At 35.0% G+C, this 22,676-nt stretch overlaps 1 protein-coding gene across 1 annotated transcript in view; it reads left to right on the top strand.

The window, feature by feature from the left end:
- Positions 1-1,760: 1,760 nt before the first annotated feature.
- The window catches only part of LOC137402424 (signal peptidase complex subunit 3-like), a 67,975-nt gene continuing 47,059 nt past the window's right edge, over positions 1,761-22,676 (top strand). Inside the window, exons 1-2 of the mRNA XM_068088923.1 lie at positions 1,761-1,831; positions 2,616-2,712. Coding sequence (XP_067945024.1) covers positions 1,761-1,831; positions 2,616-2,712 — 168 coding nt within the window. The remainder of the gene's footprint in view (positions 1,832-2,615; positions 2,713-22,676) is intronic.

Genomic DNA, 22,676 nt, shown 5'->3' with positions numbered 1-22,676 from the left:
GGTTGTCATACTCTGGAAATGACAGGTCTGACAATTTATAGGATGTCCTATACCATTGAAACTCTGATAACTTCATACACTAATCACTGCAGCATTTTACTTGTCTGGAAACAAGATTTCAGACTCACTTTCCGATGTCTGTTTACTTGAATCCTGATTGCTCAAATGCTGCCTGCTACAATTTATTAGCGTCGGCTACACAGTATTTCATATATGATATTTAGCAAAACTTAGAAAATGTTGTTTCTTATCTCTAATGCAGCTAAAATAAAATATTTTGCATGTTATGTTTTTGAAATATTTAAAAGTTCCTGGCAAATAAAATAGAATTTCCTCACTTTTCCCGAGTGGTATCAGCAGCAACGTCAATACCTGCACATCACCATTAAGTTGGGTTAATATATTTCTAGTGTTTCAGCTTTTAAACATAGTTCTGTATATTTGATCAAAGAGAATGCTTTAGCAGTAATACGCAGCTCATAGCATGAAGTTTTTTATTGAGCGGAGTGGTTAGTTAGATACATAGATGTAACAACTATAATTTGGGCTTGTCATTTATTTGCTTCTATGTTTGCAATTTGTCCTAATAAATGAGTAAATTACCACAGATTAATGTAAAGTTATCTTCTCTGAAACTATTTTGCCATAAGTCTTCTCCTCTCAACTTTATTTGGAGTAGTTTTTGCCTTCTAACATTGTTTATTATCAAAGCTCCATATTAGGAAGCAAAGCGGTTATTATAATGTGTATTCAAATACGTATGCCTTTTTTATAAGCCCAATCATATCACAAAGCCATATTTTATCAAATCTTGCTTGTGATGTCAAGGTGGAACAAAAATTCCATGTGTTTAGTGAAGTCCGAGGTCATTTGAAGGACTTTCCAGGCGCTGAATCAAGCAGAACTAATTTTTCTCTGAATTTATGTAGAGTGTTACATGTAGATTTACAAAAGAAGAGACCTTTTAGTAAAAGCATTGCTTTTTGCTTGTTCTTTACGTTATAAAACTTGTGTACATTGTATTTGTAGTAGTATCAATAATACCCTAGGACCATTTTGTTAATTGAACTGTTTCAACTGATAATACCATCATCGTTTACCATATCACATTGTTGGTAAATCGAACTAAGTTACATTTTCACAACAATATTCATCTTAAAATAAAATATCCTAGGAAATTTTTTTATATACATAAGGTGTAGTAGAGCTGAATAGTTTCAACGTGAAATAAAATTACAGCTCAAATTTTATGTCTTTGAACTTCGCAGGGTTAAGTTTGTGTGAGGAACTTTTCATTAGTCTGACAGAACTGATAAAACTACGAAGTTATACCTGTATAAAGCAAAGATAATTTTGTTGTTGAATATCTCGGGTTTCAGAATAAACAGACCCTTTTAACTAATTTAGCAGGTTTGGTTGATCAGTTAGTTATAAGGTAGTAAAATCTGCTTCAGACTAGATATATAGATAGAATATATAAATCACCCCATTCATAAAGCAAAACGAAATAAATTTCCACTTATGTAATACTGAGTTTTAGAAGAATAAGCTACACTGTATATAAAAATGGGGAAAATCTCTAGGGCAAGTTGAACGTAAATTGTGAACTGGATTACTATTTACGGAATGCGAGTTGGAAATACAGCTGGATTACAACAGAAAAGCATGTTGCAGCATATGATAATGGACACAATGTATCTTCAATGATCACTGCATGCAATGTTTTGTCATACATGTCATCAGCTATCTGTAAAAATTTCATGTTCAACAGGAAAGATGTTTCAGACTTCACGACGGACAAAACCAAAAGAGACCTTGCCACCCTGAGTCAGTGTCGTATAGTTTCACAGAGTCCCGTGACCAAAAGCCGGAAACAAAAACGTTTGATTCCAAACAAACCCGATCGACATACTGATCTCTAATGGAATATTCTTACCTCGCTCTCAACATCTCACTCTTTTGCATTTACTTTACTTTATTACAAAAAATCGTTAGACGTTTCTTGTAGAGAATTTTGTCCTTTTTCAAATGGTGTATAATACAATAATCAATTTCAAAGGGACTGCCAATGGTAGTAATTTTTGTTGGTTAGTGTTGCGGCATCTCCATTATAACTTATATAAAACAATAGTGGGCGCGGCTTGTTTGCTTGGAGCCGTGCGAGCTTTGATATGCGCATCCGTTAGCAGCAAACTCTGTGAAGTTATTCAGCTCTGTACTGTCAGAGTCATATAGCTTTAAAAAGTCTCGCGACCAAAACCGGAAACAAAAACGTCCGATTCCAAACAAACTCGATCGACATACTGATCTATAATGGAATATTCATACCTCACTCTCAATACCGCTCTTTTTTGCATTTACTTTACGTTTTTACAAAAACATTGTTAGCACCTTTTTGTAGGAAATTTTGTTTTCTTTCAAATGGTTCATGATACAACAATCAATTTCAAAATGACTGCTAATGGGAGTAGTTTTTGTTGATTGATGTTGCGACCTCTCCATTATAACTTATATAAAAATAGTAGGCGTGGCCTGTTTGTTTGGAATCGAGCGAGATCCCGTATACGCTTCTGTTAGTCGCGGGACTCTGTGAAACTATACGGCTCTGCCCTGAGTAATGTTGGGGTCAAAGTTGATCTCTCGCAAGTCTTCAATTGGAATGTCAAGGAGATATTTTCATACCTCACGGCAGAGTATTCCTCAGATCTCAATGTGAGTTCTTTCCTTTTTTGTTTTCCCTTTATCTTCTGTTTCTTCATTACAAATTGCATCTTCCAAGGCAGCTAATGCACTCACCTCCAGTGTGTTGGTATGACAAATATTAAAAATAGCAACAGGTATCCCATTCACAGACAGTGATAGCGCATTTGCTTCAATCACTGGCTTTCCACGCTTTGAATGGATTAAGAGTTGGCCATGAATTCTCACCTTTCCCTTCCAACGATTCGGTGTTATACTTTATCGATTTTCCAAGACTAGCGATGTACTCATAAAAACAGAACTTGCTAAAGTAGACCATGACTCGGTCACGTTCACTTTTCAATTCATACTTCGTATGCTTGTTACACTGACTCAGCCACAATGTCTGACTTGTATTTTCTCTTTGTTTGCCTTATTGCTGCCCTCTATATTACAAAACTCAACAGAATTTACTACTTGCTATACAGTTATTACTTCAGTGGTCACGCGAGCGACAGTCGCTTCTAGTAAAGAACTTTTTTACGCTACAAAAGTTCAGCCTAGGAAGAAGCCGGCACCAGTGCAGTAGGAATCTGTAGAATTTGTATGCTCAGTTTTTTAATTGATGAGATATTAAGATTATCTCCTAATCGTCATATGAGCAACCCATCATTAGCAATAATAGTTTGTACATACTCCGCAGTGGTGTGGTGAAAAGCACTCCTCATTACTTTTGTTGACCGGTACAGTACTATTCAGTACAACTTACTTACGCCTTCAAGTTCCATTGCACGAAAAGCCAAGATTTTTAACTATAAAAACTTATGTATTATACCTGTAACAATGACTTGTTCTTTCGGACCAACCCGCTGTTCCCACAATGCCAGAAGGCTTATTGAGTTTTTCATGACATCAGGTGATTTCAACTATGAATGCAAATGAATTTAAGATTGGTTTTTAACTCACTTCAAAGAAAATGCTAAAATTAGGGATCACAGTCTAAATATTAAAAAAGTGTGTATGCCAGCTAATGATTAGACTAATAGTTCAAACGTAACTTTTGCTATTAGTAGCATAACCTGACAACCTTGAAGACAAATGATACAAGATTTCTCACCTTGGTCTATGGTAGATTATATTTATCATCTATTGAATAACATGGAAACAATTGAAACCATTATGAATGTTAATAATAACACTCATAAGTAGTAAAGTGTGTTGAATTCTGTTAAACCTCATCCTCAGGTTAGACTGTGATAAAGTTTTGCGGATCGCAAAACCCTCTTAGCTTGCGAATTTATGCGGATAGCTTGCGGATTTATGCCGTTTCCATGACGCGGATAACTTGCGGATTGGCTCTAATTTGCGAATTATGCGGGTCATGGAAACGCAGTGTATATCAGCAACAGTAAATCATCTCAGCTATAATTCATCTCTTAGAGATGCGGCTATCATGACATAAGCACAACATTTTTACTCCTTGGTCTATGGTAGATTAGAATCTTCATTTATCGAATAAGATAGAAACAATTGAAACCATTATGAATAATAATAATACTCATAAGTAGTAGAGTGTGTTACATCTGTTTAACGTGATCCTCCTCAGGTTGGACTGTGATAAAAAACTAGAATTTATTGACTCTTCAGAACATATGATCTTAGCAAGTACTTATTGTAGAATGTCATATTCAGCTACTAGAGGTGGGAGCTATGAGTTTCTGGTATCTAATATACAGCAGATATTGTAGACTGTCGCATTTCCTAATGTCTTTGATATTTTGGGCTAGTGGCTCGTAGCATGATAGTAGAATATTTATATATATCTCACGCCTAAAAATTCTTCTCATTTGAGAATGAGTGTTTGCGTATATTGTTGGGTATTGACAAAAGTTTATATAAAGGGTTATTAGTCAGGCAGATACAGAGTATAAAACAGCTCAGCTCTAGTAATGTAGGTCTAAGTCCATTATTTGTGAGAGCCTTTCACTGCGTTCCTGTGATTACAATGAACAACAAAATAATAAGCCAGAAAGAGATAAATTGGAGTAGCTGTTTATTAGTAAGGACAGTCATTTTATACTGAGGAGTGGCACTCCCATGCTTTTATAATATAGAGTTCATACGTGTGCTAACAGCTGCCATAGTTGTGTGTGGTATTATGAACATATATTAGTAATATAATGACATCTTGGCTACTAGAGTTAGGGGATGAGCTGTGGTACTTCTTACATACAGCAAACCTTGTACTAGTTCATAGTCTGTCTGGTTTTCTGGTGGCTGTTGTTGGTCGCGTCCTGTAGATTTCTTATATTACCTTGTCAGTAACTAGCAGCCTTACAAGCTCTGCTATGAGACATGCAATCTATAAGCTCTGCTGTGACACACTCATTTATACAAGAGAGCTAGTGCTAGATGCTTTAGTTCAAATTATCTCTGGGAGTCTGCTGGAGGGTGTTCGTTAGCATCCTGTAGCACCACTCTATTCTCTTTTCTGTAACAACAGATAATTGTTACTCCGGAATGTGATAATATTAATTTTCCTGGAGTGGAACGTGACTTTAAAAAGAAAAGGGAGCCTATTGTGAAGTAGCTGTTCTTGACAATCGGCTTATCACAGCTTGGATGACCATCGATTGATTCCATAATCTTATAGACCAATAACATAAACCCTTTCAGTGCTCGAAAGGGATAGTTCTATAGACTTAATCTCACAAATTTGCATATTACATATGTAGCTGATGGTTTAATGTGTTGCTGATAGTGTAACTAGAGTAGTAAATGGGCTGAAAGCATGCATGGTGTTATATGACAATAGGGAAGACGCGGATGATAAGTAACTTAGCAAGGCAGCCATACTTTTGTTATATTATACTGATTAGTTCATTATTATTAATAAACAAGGAGCCATGTTTATTAATGCATTATTTGTTGGTTAACATCCAGCAAACAATTATTATATGTTTATTTTGTTACTGGACTTATTATTGTAAATTTGTAAACTTGTAAATTTTATTTTGTTAATAATTAATTTTTATTTAATTTGTTATTGTTCTTATTATTAGGTAAGTCACAAATGGTGAGTAACTTAATGACCATTCAGACCGTTTGTAAGTCAACTCAATTTCCATGTCTAATATTTCGGTCAAGAAATATCGACATGGCAATGCGAAATTAATGTAATCTAGGACTGAGGTCGTATGTCAATTTGCTCGCATCTCAAGGCACAATTTTATATATAAAATGACTTAGTACAAATTTATCCGTTTCCATGTTATGAAAAACTACCTAAAGAGGATATTATGGTTGAAAAGTGTTTTTAATTGTTATATTCAGTTCCTACACTAACAAAGTAACAAATACTCATTTAATTGTTATAATCTACAATAAAATGTAACATTACTATGTACACTACTGTATGGAGTTTTTACCTTCGAGACAGGCGTTGTGGATAACGACAGTCTGAGAGACTTGAAAGCAACGTGTTGGTTATAGTAAACTTTTGTGACGCTATGTAATAAAAACTTTGAATTAAACTTCAATAAATTTAGCTTACTGAACACACACTTGAAGCAAAGTTTTAATTCTTTACAAAACTGACTTAAATTTCATCGTCGTCTCTTTTTGGTATCTATTTCTAGATAAACGGTTTTTGCCTCGCAGTCACTATAGCCTTTAGCCGATCTTTTTTTAAACTGATTTGAAGCGGCCTCCTACATACTTGCCCATACATTGTAGTGGCCATCGAGAACTGGCTTGTATGCTCGTATCTCAAAGATTACTCGTATCGCTAGGAAGAAATTTGCTCGAAAGTCAGCACGTATCTCAAGTTTGTCGTTTGTTGAGGCATTCGTATGTAGATGTATGACTGTAGTAGCATAACCTGACAACCTTGGAGGCAAATAATACAATATTTTTACTTTTCTGTTTATTATTATTATTAAATTTTATTGATCATTTATTGAATAATATTAAAACAATTGAAATCTATTGAAATTATAAATTGTAGTTAAAGCTATCAATTATTATAATAAGAAAAGCAGATTGTAGTTTGAAGGAAAGGCACCCAGCAATAATAGCTAAACACAGTCACTGGACAATGCTGTTGTTACAACACTATCACTAAAAAATCAATACATCATCTGTCAAGGCAAAGATATGCAGATGCATAAAGCCTGGTTACCATATATACCGCACACATCGGTGGCAGGACCGGGCTATCTGCGGTGAAATGGAAATGCGTCGAGTACTGCCTGTAGTTGCCGGCGGTCAGCGCAAAGTTTCCATGCTATTCAACTTTCGCAAGGAGCCGCAGGCAACATTTTCCTGAAATGCACTATGCAGGTGAAGGTCAGCTTTTTCGAAACGGTATGACAAGTGGCCATTTTTATGCGGACATCAGCAATGCAGCTTTATGTGAACATTAGCCGCCGAGCCTATAGTGCCGCAAGTGTTTTGCTGCACGACATTACCACTGGGGCCTCGCAGCCGTTATGGGAACCAGGCTTTACATGTGCCAAATGGCGTAGACTTACAGAAATCCAGATTATGGGGATTTGCTAAAGTAAAGACTAGAACAAACCCTCCCATTTACACATGTCGAGGGGAATGTTTTCGGTCCATACTGAGTAAAGGACAGGCGCACAACGGTATTGCACAGCAACCTATTAATGTATCCGAATACCTCCTATAAAATAAGCCAACCAAGTTACATAATGGTTAATACCCATTTTATCTCTGGAAATATGCCTGCCCGCGATTTTTGGCCAAAAATAACCAGGGTTCATCAAACACCAAAATGTCTTTTACGTGTTCCGGAGGTAGCCCGTTCTGTTTATTAAGTTCAGGCGTCCATATAAACACCCTGGCCCCGAATAGAGGCTACAATGTAAGCCAATCACAATACAATACCTACGCGCTAGTTGTAGTAGTGGAGTGGTAGTTCATTTACGGGTTCATGGTTTATTCAACACGTGAATTTGATTGGCTTAAAAATAGTTTAAGTTTCGGTATGGGGACAATGGACCCACCCGATAATGTTAGATAACGGACTACCTCCGGAACCCGTGAGAGACATTTTGGTGTATAATGAACCCTGGTTATTCTTGGCCAAAAACCGCGGGCAGGCATATTTCCAGAGATAAAATGGGTATTAACCATTAGGTAACTTGGTTCTCTTATTTTATATGAGGCATTCGGATACATTAATAGGTTGCTCATCCATTAGTAGGTTGTGTTTGGCCGGTTGAAATGACATCTGTTAGTATTTTTGAATATTCGTGCGGAAGACTGCGCAAAGTGGGTCTACCCTGCTGTTTTTGTTTTGTATGTGAGTGGCGAAAATCCTTGAGTGCCTGACCCGGCTAGCCTGTGCTTTGCGCCTTGGTTCGTCGATATCAATCACTATGTTTCCATGGTGCGCAGTACTACGATGCAGCCCCTCCGAAATCGATGAACCATTATGAATGATAATAATAGCACTCATAAGTAGTAAAGTGTGTTAAATCTGTTGAACCTCATCCTCCTCAGGTTAGACTGTGATAAAACCTAGACTCTATTGACTCTTCAGAATATATGATCATAGCAAATACTTATTGTAGAATGTCATATTCAGCTATTAGAGCTGGGAGTCATGAGTTTCTAGCATCTGATACACAACATATATTGTAGACTGTGGTCATCCATTAGCTGTTTTAGTGACCATCTTGTAGCCTTCATTTACCATCCTATAAGTATAGTTAGTATCCTTACTAGCTCTGCTGTTATCCATCGTACATAAAGCAGAGCTATTACTAAATGCTGTAATTCAAACTCTGGCTGGTCGTCTGCTGGGTGCTGTAGGTTGGGATCTTGTAGCACCATTCTATTCTCTTTTGTCTAACAACATATAGTTTTGGTTCATAAATGTGATAATATGGATTTTCCGCAATCTGTGTGTTAGCACCTAAGATATTGATGTTTGCACAATCAAAAGCTTGTACCCATTGCATGGTGTTATGCATAACACTACTGTTTGGGTATATCGACGATATATATATACAGTGAAACTCGGATAACTCAAACTTCAAGGGATCGAGCAAAAGTGTTCGAATTATCAGAGTGTTCAAGTTATCAGAGCACTGTCACAAGTCCATGTATTTACTTATTTATTAGTAGATACATGAACATATACAAACTATAATATAAATCAAAAGCACAAATGGCTTGTTTCAAATTAAATGCTTCTAATGTAAAGTTTAAAACGTTTTTATCAAAAGGTATAGAGATTTTTCTATCACTTGAGATTGGTTTGTTGTTTGAGGTGATGTTATTGCCAGGACGTTTTTTAGATTGACATTGGCAAAACTTGATCGTTGCTGAAATGCTCAAAAGAAAAGACATCTTTTTCTTTTGAGCGTTTTACCCACGATCAATTTTGCCGATTTTTCTTGAAGTTTATGCAAAGATTAACTTACTTTACCTGGCATTCGTTAAGAGCAACACTCCGAGGCAGTTCAATTAAAAGTTTTACGAGGTTTTACGGTACATTGTATATCACTAACGTTTTTTGAATGGATACTTATTGAATGTACACACGTATTCTGTGTTTAGGTCAAACGATGAATAGTTTTTTAGCTAAGACAACGTATACGTTTAATTACCACAATTTTTAAAACGTTTTAAACATTCAACATTCCGACGTTGATTCAACACGGAATCCACGTCGGAAAACTATTCATCACGGGCTAGCCGGGTCACGCACTCAAGGATTTTCGCCACGCAAATACAAAACAAAAACAACATGCTGTTTTTGTTTTGTATGTGCGTGGCGAAAATCCTTGCGCCCGTGAACCGGCTAACCCGTTCTATTCATCGTATAACAGTATAAATCAAATTTCACCAAAAAATCAAAAATATTTTGCCGATGGAGGTAGTAACGACGCTTATGAATTACGAAAAGTTGAGGTTTACCTCTATGGCTTTGAATAAAGTGATTTTCTAAAACGATAGCAACCGTTTCGGTAGCCGTTGGGCAAAAAACAGTTCGAATTAACAGTGTTGAGTTCGAGTTATATAGAGCCATTTATTATTGCGTGGGAGCGGACCAAGCAAATCCAGTCGAGTTAACCATATGTTCGCTATATCCGAGGGCGAGTTATCCATGTTTCACTGTATATATATATATATATATATATACATATATATATATGTATATATATATACTCAAAATATGTAGGATGGGAGGCCCCCTAATAAGAGGCCTTCGTATATATAAAAATTATTTAAAATGTGTATAGCAAATTGATAATAGGAGGCGGAACAATTTTGCCTCCTATCGTGGATATATTTTTAATTTCGTTAGAGGTAGTTTTGAACTTGGAGTTGTCTCCTCGTTGATTTGTGTCCAAAATTAATTAATTCTTTGGTAAAATTTGTTCACACTACAAAAGTTAAGTCTCCTTACACCAAAGTTTGCCATAAAATGCACAACTGATGGCTGCCAGCAGAGCTTTTATAGGCAGGTTTTTATCAGGCATGAAATCAAAGTGTTTTGTGATGTAAAAGAAAAACAAACCAATTATGAATTGAATTACCAAGAAGTGGTTTGGGAATATAAAACCACAAAACTGATGGTTTGATTTCGATGATGGTAGTCTATCTTTCGAACTTGTCTGTAAATTGGCTACTTTTCCACAAAGTACAAAAATTCATAGCATTTTATTTATTGCACAACAAATATAGTTTGCAAATGTGGATGTTGGCTGACTGGTTATGGTCATGGCAAAAAGGGACTGAATGGTAGGTACTAGAACAGCTGGTTTACCTAACATTTTTATCCAAAAAGTTGTAAATGCATTAAAACCAACTAAATTAGTTTGTATTTTATTATCTCCCAAGGGTGCCAAAAATAAATAGCACACATCAATAAGTTTATGCAAACATAGTATGATCATGCAGAACTACGCTAAAAAATTTGTCTTTGGTTATTAATGTTAATTAATCAACAACATATTGATACATAATTAAAAAAATACGATACAATAACAAATAAATTTAAAAGATAATTTCTACAAAAGTAGAAACACCATTATTCAAACACATACAAAATGTTCACAACGTGTTTTTATTATTTTGTATGATTCATCAGTGTCAGTTTATAAAACATAGTTATAATGTTTTTATTTTGAATTGTAAAATCAAGCTATTGAAATCTAAGGTTATATACCTATGTACATATACGTATGTACATGTATATAATTTAAGTGCGCATGTAACAATCATAGGATATGAAATGTTCAACAATAGATAGAAAGTAAATTTTGACTTCACCCTGACATTCTAAATCACTGCAAAATAATTTTGATGAAAAAGTTGCTAATCTGATGCTTCTATGGAAAGAATCGTTTTTACAAGGGAGATAAATCCTAAAAAATCATTTTTATCAAATCTCTCATAGAAGTGGAAATGACAGCTACGGCACTTCTTCAGCTTTGAATTATCCATACAACAATTAGTCTAAAGCACTGCATAAATTTCCCCTGAAAAACGGTGCAAATGGAAATGCAAGATAAACTGCCTTGGCGCACGGCCTATACTGCGTGAAAGTGTTAATCGACTTCTTAACAGGTGTTCAGAAAACCATGAACAGGCCATTAAGCATGCCACTAATTAACAAGCTTACACTGTTCTGTCTACAATTGAACAAACATACTGTGAGAATCGCATGCAGCTAGTTTTGCGATGAAGGCAGCAAAACGCCAGTTATTTTGTCTTAGTTCATTGGCTACTACTACAATGATGCATCAATAGTTACAAAGAAGATATTTTCTTGCTTCTACTAGCATTTTATATTTATATAATTGTAAATAATAAAACATTGCCTTTTGCCAATAAAATGCTACCTTATCAAGCAGAGAGTGTTTAAGCGCATTACTTCATTTAATGAAGAACCAGTTCAGGCATTCTTTTTCTACCTGTTTTAATAACAGCACATCAAACAGAACAGACACTAGTCAATCATTTCTATAGTTATGGAATTTTTGTCTGGGCCTCTGAAGCCAGGGTTAGAGATTTAGAAATCGTTGTTTTTATTTGTTTCAAATGTGTGGTATACAGCTTAAGAGTCAACTACCTTAATGCATGCAATAATGAGCTGCCTTCTTTAAGGATAGAATAATCAAAAATATACTTATTCTCTGCACATTATCGACACACATGACCATTCCTCAAGATACAGCGGACTGCCATGGGACTAGTAATAATAATAACAATAATAACTGTAAAGTATGAAGGCCGCATTCTGAAGAAATACACAAGGACCAGAGTGAAGAAATTATACATATTTTAAATGAACTGATAACTAATAATGAAGAAGGAATACAAATATAGAATTTAGAGAAAAACGGAAATTTGCTATGCTAGATAATATACACCGAAACTGATGAATGAAAAATAACAAATAAAAACAAGTAATCAGAGAGTACGGGGACACAAAATTGGATGACAAGAAGAAGCCTTTAGAAAGAGGTAGATAGTCTAATAACAGCAGCACAAGACTAAGCACTGCAAACCAATGCCAGGAAAGCATGGATTGAGGAGAGTATGAATGATGTTAAATTCAGATTGTGTAAGACAAAAGATGTACCAGCCATATTGTAAATGAGTGCTCAAAGATTGCACAAACATAATACAACCATCGACATGATCAAGTGACTGCAGCAGGTTGCTGGACTTTCTGTGAGAAGCATCACATGCCACACACAGCATATTGGTATAACCATAGGGTAGAGCCAGTGTCTGAAAATGACAAAATGAAAGGTTTAGAACTAATCATAAAAGAAACAACATGGGTTAAGATTAGTTATATAACCATCCCAGGTGATGCAAGAGTAAAAAAAAGATATTAAGAAGATGTACAAAGGGCAAGATTTGAGCTTTGAAGGCTGGAGAATGTCCAAGCGAAAGTGTTATCTGTAGTAATTGGAGTGATTGAGACATTAATCAGCTAGCTTTTCTCATATCTCTCTGAGGGCAGTGCTCAACAGTTTTTCAAACAACTTAGAAAACAGTGCTGCTAAGAGCTAGATTTCTTATGAATACTGATGAATCTAAAATCAGTTAAAATAGTAGGATTTGCAGAAAGCACTTCTCCATAAGTTGTCAGAATTATCTTCTCTTTCCTTAGTTTACAAACAAGAGCCCTCTTTATGTAATGGTCCATATCAGTGACTATACTCATATAGGTATACTTTATAGGAATATTTATGTCAAATTTTAAGGAAGACTCCTCAGTAGAAGGACTCGTTAAAGTCAAATTCCTCAAGCTAAGGCCTTGGCTCACCTACTACCAGCCACTCGGTTGTGAAGACAGTTTTTAGAATGATACTAAAAATATTAATAAAAGCCGTGTCTGTCCATCTGTCTAAAGCTAAATATAGAGGTTAGGAAAAACATTGCACGGAGAATTGAACTCAAAATATTTGGCGGAGCAGCTGTGCACCCTAACGATGGCTCAGCTTAACCACCTTGCAGCTATGTGTAATAATTTTGCAAATTCAGCGTGCCAGACTGACAGGGTAGGCTACTAGTTTTCTGGTAATAACAGCCCTGGACCTCCTTGGTTCCAAGCCATGGTTGGAGGTTTGGGATAAACATTGCATAATAGGGAAGTCAAACCTACAACATGCAAACTGATTCCCAAGAATGCCGCTACCAGCGTCGACCATTCAGCTTCAATTGGTTTAAATTGTTTGCCTAGGCATACTCACTATACTTTATTGACACATCTGTTAGTGTAGGCTGTACTGGTATATATAAACAGTTTGGAAAAACTTGTTTGTTGATAATCTACTCATGACACACTTACATCTGCATAACATTACCATGGTTGACAGTTAGTTGTGAAGATAGCTTGCACATTACTTTCATAACAATATCGTTTACCAAAGATAAAGGGCAGATGTGCTTTGCTATTCTCAAGCAATTATCTGTGTCGCTTAAAAAATGATACTACTGAATAAATGGGCTGTTTGCTTAGTTTGTGTGACAAGCATGCAAAATTTAATAAAATTTTCTGTAATAGGTTAAGACTGAAAAGTTGCAACGCAAACATTATTTTTGAAAAATAAATTCCTGCTGTGATAATTTGCTGAGATATAGTTTTTAGAATTTGGCCCATTCATGAAACATTACTGCCAGAGACAGTTAAAAGAAAAACACAAGGATAATGAGAGCTTAGAAGATTAGGTCGTCACACTGACCAAGAACACTCCTAGCAATCTTGTACTATGGCTAGAAAATCAGCAAAGAGCAACAAAAATTTGTAAAAACTATTTAAAAGAACACTACCACTGATTAGTTTACACTCTCATCCATCTACAAATAGAACTGGTTGGAATTTGTATTGGGTGATGAAAAGGCTAATGAAAAGGCTGAGCTAATGAACTGCCTATACAAGCATCCAGGCATCTTGTTTGCAGCTTTTGCATATATGCAGGATGAGAAAACTTGTGCTCAGAGGCCACTTATGATGGATAGTCAAAGCTGCCATGATTTTTCGCAAGCTTTTTAAAAACGTGTGGTTCTCCTTGCTGTCTATTTCACTTTAATATAACTCTCGCTGTGCTTCCCGAAATGTCAGCAATTCTTATATGGTTTAAACAGTAATTAAGATGCTTGTGACATTTTAGTCTCAATTTTTATACATAGTTCATTTGCTTTAATATCTTTAAGGCAATTTTACCTGTCAAGTATTTGAAGAGTTAATCAAAAAGTATTGAAGTTTTTTTATCATATGGAATTTTGCTGGTGGTTTTCGGAGTTCGGACAAGCAGGATATTTTAAGATTAAAATTTGCGAAACTCAATTCCAGTTACAATGCTCACAAGAAAAGAAATGTGCCCAGACCTCAAAAATTACATCAATAGTCATGCTTGTTGTTTATCAAAATACACATACTGTCTCATTATCAATGATTCCTCATGTGTTCATACAGTAGTTAATGGAAAACAATGGGACTAATTCTAATCAACCTATCTTTAGAAAAATTTGAAACAGCTATAGCAATGTGTCTAAGTATAGGCCTATATTTTAATTTTCATTTAAACAACCATAAGCAAACGCAAAATAAGATGTATGTCAATAAAGATGCATAACACTGCAACTTGGCTGCAATAGCCGATGGCATCACGGGAGGAAAAAACAGGAAGTGCAACGATTGACATAATTTTTGGAGAAATCTTTTTCTTCTGAGCCTTATAATTGCACTTAAATGTTAACAATTTTAATTTTGAAACATCTCAGCAACCAAATCACATAAAACCACATGCAGAAATTCAACAAATTGAAAAATGCCAATAGTTTTTTAAAACACTTTTTAAAATTTTATGTAATGGACCCTTTCAAAATATTTGTTTCAAAAAGTTTATGGAAATTATTTGCCAAATAATGACATCAAGATTAGTTATGCGTTATACTCAATAAATAGTAGGTAAAAGTTGCAACAATTTACATGTAGATGATATCAACATTTTAATATTTTCATGAAAAACGCTTTGATAACTTTAATTAGCTCGTGTCATACATTAAACTCTGCTACAGAAAGCTAAATCTGACAAAAAGTGATTATTTTTAACGTCTGTGAATTTTTTTGGTGGACTGCATCACAACTGTTGTGTCACACATGAGAGCACATCACATATTACCCAACATATATAAAAAAGAGTCGTTGTTAGCTCATTTGTTTTTTAGGATATGATGCTACCTCGCAACGCTTGTAGGCTTATACTGTTTTCTGTTGGTAGGATTTTTACTGTTAAAAATGTGGTTGTGTCAAATTTGAGTTGATCCTAAAAGAAAGAATCTTTTTGTCTATCAGTTGATATGTTGTATGTTGTGTTAGGCAATCTCATTGCCAAGATATTTGAAGATTAAAATCGGAAAAATATGGTCGCCGTAAAAACGCTCAGGCCAAAAAAACATGCCCAGACTTGCCCAAAATGATGTCACAAGTGAATTTATCTGTCAATATATCTCGTATTCACATCGGCTATTTGCGATAAAAGTCTAGTCCTACGCGGCTCTATCGGCATATACTTTATTTTGTATCTGCTCATGTTGGTTAGAATAAAATTTTAAACCCTACTACAGATACATTATTATGAATGTTTCAAAGGCCTCAAATAACAAAAATTAAAAATTAGTCTTGCTCACTTTTTCTAAATGCTGTGTAAACATTTGAGTACCGACTACCAATTCTACCGGTGTGCGGTAATTCTGTCAAGTTAACTGTATAATAAGGTCTTTGTATCAGCACACTTCCGCCGCTACCCACACTAACGATATACAACCCGTGTCGTATAGGGACATGTCCCTATACGACACTGTATACAGCCTCCCGAAAGCCCCGCCCACATTATGTCCGTCGCCTATCCTTGGTGCGGGGCCGTATATCATTGCCAACACTGAAAACTAGTTTCTTACTACCTTTGAAAATAATATACATAGGGATAGAGTTTTAAGGATGAGAAGTCTGCTGCAAACTGGATTTGAACTCACATTCTCCAGCTCTGCGGACATCCATATACCGTATCCAATTCAATACAATATTCTGTAAATCATGTTTTGCATTATCGTCAACAATATAATGCTATTATATAATTTTTACAAGCAAAATATTTTCATCCCGGCATAAAGCTTTTATTAAAAATATTCATCAATTCGTGGCCACTCACATAGTTTTAGCTGTTACAATAAGACAAATTCATCTACTGCAAGAAACTTAAACAAAACATGGTTTATACAGCACACATTCAAGTCTCTCTTTTCCCTTTATGGCAGTTTCTATACTGACAAAGCTGCTTCGGATGGTGGGACGACATAAACATCCTGTAATCAGTAACACAAAGGCAATAAAAATATGTCATTCATAAATATGTCATTCTAAAGCGTATCTACTGAAAGCTTTCAAATTGGGAGTTTGATAGACTGCGAGTGTAATTTTAAAAAAACGAATAAACGTTTAACAAAGGCACAAGTACGCCAAGCCAACGATTCGGAGCTTCGGTTCTGGAAATTAAAGATTTGCATTGATCAATCGATTTTCTTCACTTTCTACAAGTGAAAAGTGAACATCTAAAGTCAAATCATGAATCTAATTTACTACATAAAACTGCCACAGAAAATTTGAAGCAAATGTAGCTAGGAGAACCGATAAAAAAACATAAAAAGATAATTAGTGATAGCAAAAATGTATAATTTTATTAATTAGTACATGTATTATTGAGTACCAAAATATTACCTTTAGTATATTCATCAATCTAAGCCATTGTATTGCTAGATGCTAAAGATTAGAAAGAAGCCATCAAAAATTCACTGTACATACGTATCTCGCACGCGCAGGAAATTACATTTCAGCCTCAAACAGGGAAATATAATCTGAATGTAAACTCAACAGGAAACTTTATAGGAGAATCATAGTAAAAGATAAATTTATCTCCATTTTCCAATCTTCCTCCGTAGAACTTTTACTACCTGATGTCAAGAAAACTCACAGTCACCTTCGCAGCAATTTTTACAATCATGTTGTTCGCCAATAAAACGTGTCGATCGAGTAATTCATTAAAGTAACGATGTTAATTAATTTAGTAAATATCGATGTCCATGCGATTTAATAATATAGTAATATTCCTAAATTTGAGATCACAGCCAACGCGTCTTACGACTGACAACATTTGTTACGGCTTATATAAAAATTCTACGCTGATGATTGACTAAGGAAGCTACCTCATATTTATCGCTCGTGGTTTCTTTTCAGATATATTGCTTGTGACGTCACGAAAGAAGCACCCGCTGGAACGTGAGCTTTTTAAAAGCGGGCCCCACTTAAATGCATATATCTCTGAACAGGGTTGGTCTACAAAGACAAAAATGGCATCAAATTGTAGCTGATGTTTCAGCCTTTTATGGGTCTTAATTTAATTAAATCAAATTTTTTGACGCAACCACATCTTTAAAGCCTTTGTAAGATATATAGTTGGGGTCTGAAAAGTGAAAACATGACAAGCTACATCAAATTTACATACTTGAGCAGTAGCAACTGCTTTGCTTCAAGGAAAGCTTTTAGAAGTTAATTTCTTTTCAGCCTTTGAAGTTTTTCGTGACTCTGAGTTAGGAAAGAAAATTTTAGTTTACCAACGCAAGTGTGTTACTATGCTACATTGTTTTCATGATTGTTTATAAAAATAAAAAATCTCAGTGAGCCGCAGCACTACTAATGTAAGCATTGTTTATAAACTAGCTGAATGCATTTACTTGCCTAGGCATTCTCATTGCGCAAAACTAAAGATTACATTATTTCAAGGAGTATGAACATTGTTCAGAATTTTCTAACAACAGACTTTAAACTTACAGTGAAATGTTGATCACTTGCAACATTTTATTAATTTGCAGTTTTAATAATGTCTATTGAAACAATGCAACTTTTTGTGGTGTATACTTGTACTTTTAGATATAACACTAGACCCATTCAAACCAAGCTCTTGCTGATTAAACTCCGCTAAACAATTGTAATGCAATCAGACTGCTGATTTGTGTGAATGGTTCAGAGTTGTGATGCGTTAAATCTGTACTGTGTAATTGCAGCTCAGTAAACAGTAATTTTCCACCGCATTACAACTTTACAAGGCAAAATGGACATTTTCTGTTACTTAAACCGTGCTCCTACTGTAATTTTCCTACTTTCATCCACTGCCTATTTACTCTCATGACTCATTACCTAAAACCCAGCAATTCATACATAGTACTAATGCACATTCTTAAAAACTTGAAACTGCATGCGTACTGCAATTGTGAATTAGTATGAAAATGATACTGTGAACCAGCTGACACTACTGACTTTCTAAGCATCTGTACTGCATTGTACAAGATCGTCCAATACTATTGTTAGCACTACTGAACTTGTCTAGTAAGTCCCATATCATATTCCAGATTCCAATCATATAAGCTACAATATGCTAGTGGTGATCAACTTGTTTGCCTAATTACATTCAAATTTTAATACCATCCACATCTTGCAATTGTGTTGCAATTTTCAAGACTATACTTGATTTTGGAATGATATTTCATGAAAATGTACTGTGCATGTATGTACAATCAACCGTAATGCAGAGGTTTTTATTGCTTGTAACACTACGAAATGTACCTTAGCAACACTTCCACTGTATCTAGCATTGCACACTGTGCAGAAGGTAATACTGTCACTGAATCAATACTCATTACTATGCATTAGAAAAGACTTGTACAGCATGTATAGTGCATACTACCCATAGTAAAAGTTTGTAATGCAATTATCCTGACAGCATCATGGCTGTGACACACTTACTAGTGCTACTGCACGGCTAATGCAAATATATAGATGTCTAGACTGGCAATTGTTGAAATTGCTATGAGTTTTATATCCAAGCACAAGTGAGGGCAGTGCTCATTAATGAGTAGTTATGTTTTCTCATAATGGTGACAACCCTGACCATGGTTTTATGTCAACTGTTAATCCGCTTAATCTGCAAGAATAACGTAATCCCCTACCAAAGCTAAGTGATTAGAATAACATAAAAATGTTTTGTGACCTTGTCTTTAAACCTTGCAGTTACATGATATTGACATGTTGGTATGAAGTTTATTTTACTGGCTAATGGAATAATTGGTAAAAGCAAGTGATGTTGTGTAGAAATAAAAGAAAAGAGCAATTATAATGACTCAAAAACTTAACAACTTTTAATAGCAAACCTTTTGTGAGATCAGGATATTTTGTGGCATCAAAGTTGCGGCATAGTATGCAGGATAGTCTGTTGACGTGCTTTAGACAACAGAGATTAAAAAAACCCGAGGTACATCGAGCCCAATTCTATACCTATCAAACATCATCAATCTGAAACAAAACTTGTGTAGTGTTTCTAGCTTTTCCATAGCTCTATCTAATAAATATGAAAAAAAATTAAATGAAACAGCAAGCAGTTGCAGTGAATAACTTTGTTATATATGCATAGGACATGATATGTTCTCATGATTGGCCTATGATTTACAGACTAGCTAGATAAAAGGGGTAGCGAGAGGGATTTTCTGTGTTATGAGTCATTGGTTTAACATTACATAACCAGGCTTCATAATTGGTAGCTAAATGAAAGCAGTGGATGTCATTTGGAAACGACCTAGATACTGACATTTCAGTAGATGCTGTAATGCTGAAATAACATTTTACCAAATCTTTTACCTTGTATCAATGGTAGTGACAATTTGCCACTACACTGTGTCATCATAGCGCAGTAGCAAGTGATATTTCAGTGCAATCAAATCTTTTAATATGAGTAGGCTTTTACTTTTTAGGCTTTAACATATATGTAATAAATTTAAATACTTATATTATTTTTAGCCATTTCTTAAACATATTTCTAGCAAACATCAGCCCCAGACTTCTTTGTTTTCAAGGTGTAATAGATAATTACTTCAACAGATGTGTCCTGACTATATAACAGGTACATTTTTATTAAATACTAATAATCTTTCCAGTCTTTGGTTGTTGGGATGAATAAGATGGAGAGCTGCTGCTGCTTCTGCTGCGATTGGTGTGGCTGAGACTAGGACTATTTTAGGCACCGAGATGTGCACTAATTCTGTTTAGTTTTACGCATTCTCGGCTCATCTTGGTCTACTGTCTCCTCTAGACCTGGTCAGTAAAGCGGCAGTTGTTGTCCTGAGCAATATGGCTTAACAAGCTTACCCTATTGGTGATAAAGCTTCTAAGTTTATAAAGTTTTTTTTTTAAGTTTCAAAGTCTACAATATTTTCAATTTTATTCTACCAAGACGAGCCACAGAAGGCAACAAGGCAATTTTTTCTCAATTATTTTGTGTATTTCATTTTTAGCAAACTGTTGAACTTTTACACACATTAATATTTGTTACATTCACTGCCTATTTCTGATTTCATGTTTATTTTACAATTTATGGCTAATTCTATTCACTTGAGCTGCCTCTAAAACATTTGCACCAATATGTATATTTTAATCTGTTAGAAGTATTTGCAACTGTTTTATATTGATTTACATGTCATGTAGTTCACAATGCAGACTTCACATTGAGCCAGTTTGGTTAAATAGAGTCACATGAACCACAACTTCTCATCATTAAATCTAGCTCTCCATTATGGCTTGTTGCCCTAGATAGGGCATGTTGCTGCAATCACGTAATTAACTTCAAATTGACTGATTTGAAAAAAGAAATTCATTGCCGCTTAATGTTAGTGTTTTTTAAACTTCTCTCATTGACAAGCAGTTAGTCATGATGCATTTCGCTTGCCAATAGCTTGTGAAATGTGTGCTGTTTTTTAAGCATTGCAGAAAGCCCTAAGATCTTCAAATAAATCCCATAGGCATACCAGATAGCAGAGATTACCAAAAGGGGTTGGCAAGGCATTAAAATCACTTGTATGGTTCAAACTTGTATGTCCTAGAACATGTTATACAATACAAAAATACTGTTTTTTAAAAATTGTGCTCAAATTTATGCACGCTTTCATCATTGCCTTTTAAACCAATAATTTGGCAAGTCTCTCCCAGCTATTGTTTTAAACATATATGTATATTGTCTATACATATTAGTGTACGTGCTGTAGCGTAGCGTATAAATTAAAACCATCAAAAATGTACAAGCCTGATAGTAAACTCTCTCTGTTATATTGAAATCATCAAAGAGTTACAATACTTTTTCTGCATAGGCTAAGGTAAGGCCTGCTTCAAACCTGCAGACAGCTGTGTAAACCCTGAGTCTTCATTTATCCAACAGCCAAAAAATTAAACAAATTACGTAGCTGCGTATGGGCATACACCTAATTTAATTGTGCTGATAACCACATTTCTTTCTGTAGGATTTACTATCGCTTGCGTGAACTCGGAGTGCACTCGGGATCGAATCTAAGCTTCAAATCTAGCTCATTTAACTCATCTCATGTCAGCAACGCTTTTTAGTGCAAGTATTATCAATGGAGGACAACTGAGCTGGCAGAAGATCTATGTGGCTGCAAGTTTCTGATTTAGACCAACGTGAGTAGGATAAAACTGTATTTAAGAAATGAAACAGATAATGAAAGCAGCAGGTAGGCTATGTGTGCTTTTGCTTTAGATTTTACTTTACCTTGAACTTTGGGGACTACATTGGGCTACAGGATTTGTTGTTGTCGCTCATCCAAAGTAACAAAAATATACGACTTTCAATGAAAGCTTGGATGACTGTAGCTTAACATTTGCTTCATACTCAAGTCAAGCTCATATGTCAAGCGATTTTCAGGAATCGAGTGTTGCGATCATTGGTAGACATTGGTAGATATGCATCACTGAATAATTTTCCATTGCTAGCTGGTTGTCGGATGCATGCTTTACGTTATATCCTTAAAATCCCAAATTTTTCCAACTTCTCAAAAATTCAAGTGATTTAAAGATCTATAACAAAAGTTTAATTAAAAATGGTTTACAGAAAGAGTTTTTAATTGAATTCTGAAAGAATATATAATTTATATTGTAATACTCATACAAAAATTAGTTCCGTAGGCCTACTATATGCTAATCAAAGCTACCGTTTCAAGGCAAAGGTTAGCAGTAGTTAACCTTTCGGTATAGAGATTCAAGACAAAAAAATTCATGTAAAATAAACGTTTTATAATGCTAGAAGCCTAGAACTAAGTGCCAGCAAAGCTTTGCTAGCAAAGCTTTGTGAAGCGTATTAGATACACATGGCATGAGGAAAATCTGTTGCTGCAGATGTTTATATTATTAATTGATATAATTAATGTGGTTATGTAAACATTGACTGTAGCATATATTCTTTAAGGGGAAATATATATTTTGCCATAAGCCTTGTTTTTTTTTAAAACATTTTTTGAAGATTGACTAACCAAACATGAAACAGGTACATTAAAAATAATTAAGCTTTTCGTATACCCATTATTATGCTAGTTTGCAACGAATTTGC

This window comes from Watersipora subatra, chromosome 8 (genome assembly GCF_963576615.1).
Source record: "Watersipora subatra chromosome 8, tzWatSuba1.1, whole genome shotgun sequence".
Taxonomy (NCBI): domain Eukaryota; kingdom Metazoa; phylum Bryozoa; class Gymnolaemata; order Cheilostomatida; family Watersiporidae; genus Watersipora; species Watersipora subatra.
Note: the sequence above shows the minus strand (reverse complement) of the source record. Positions and strands in the feature narration are given on the sequence as shown.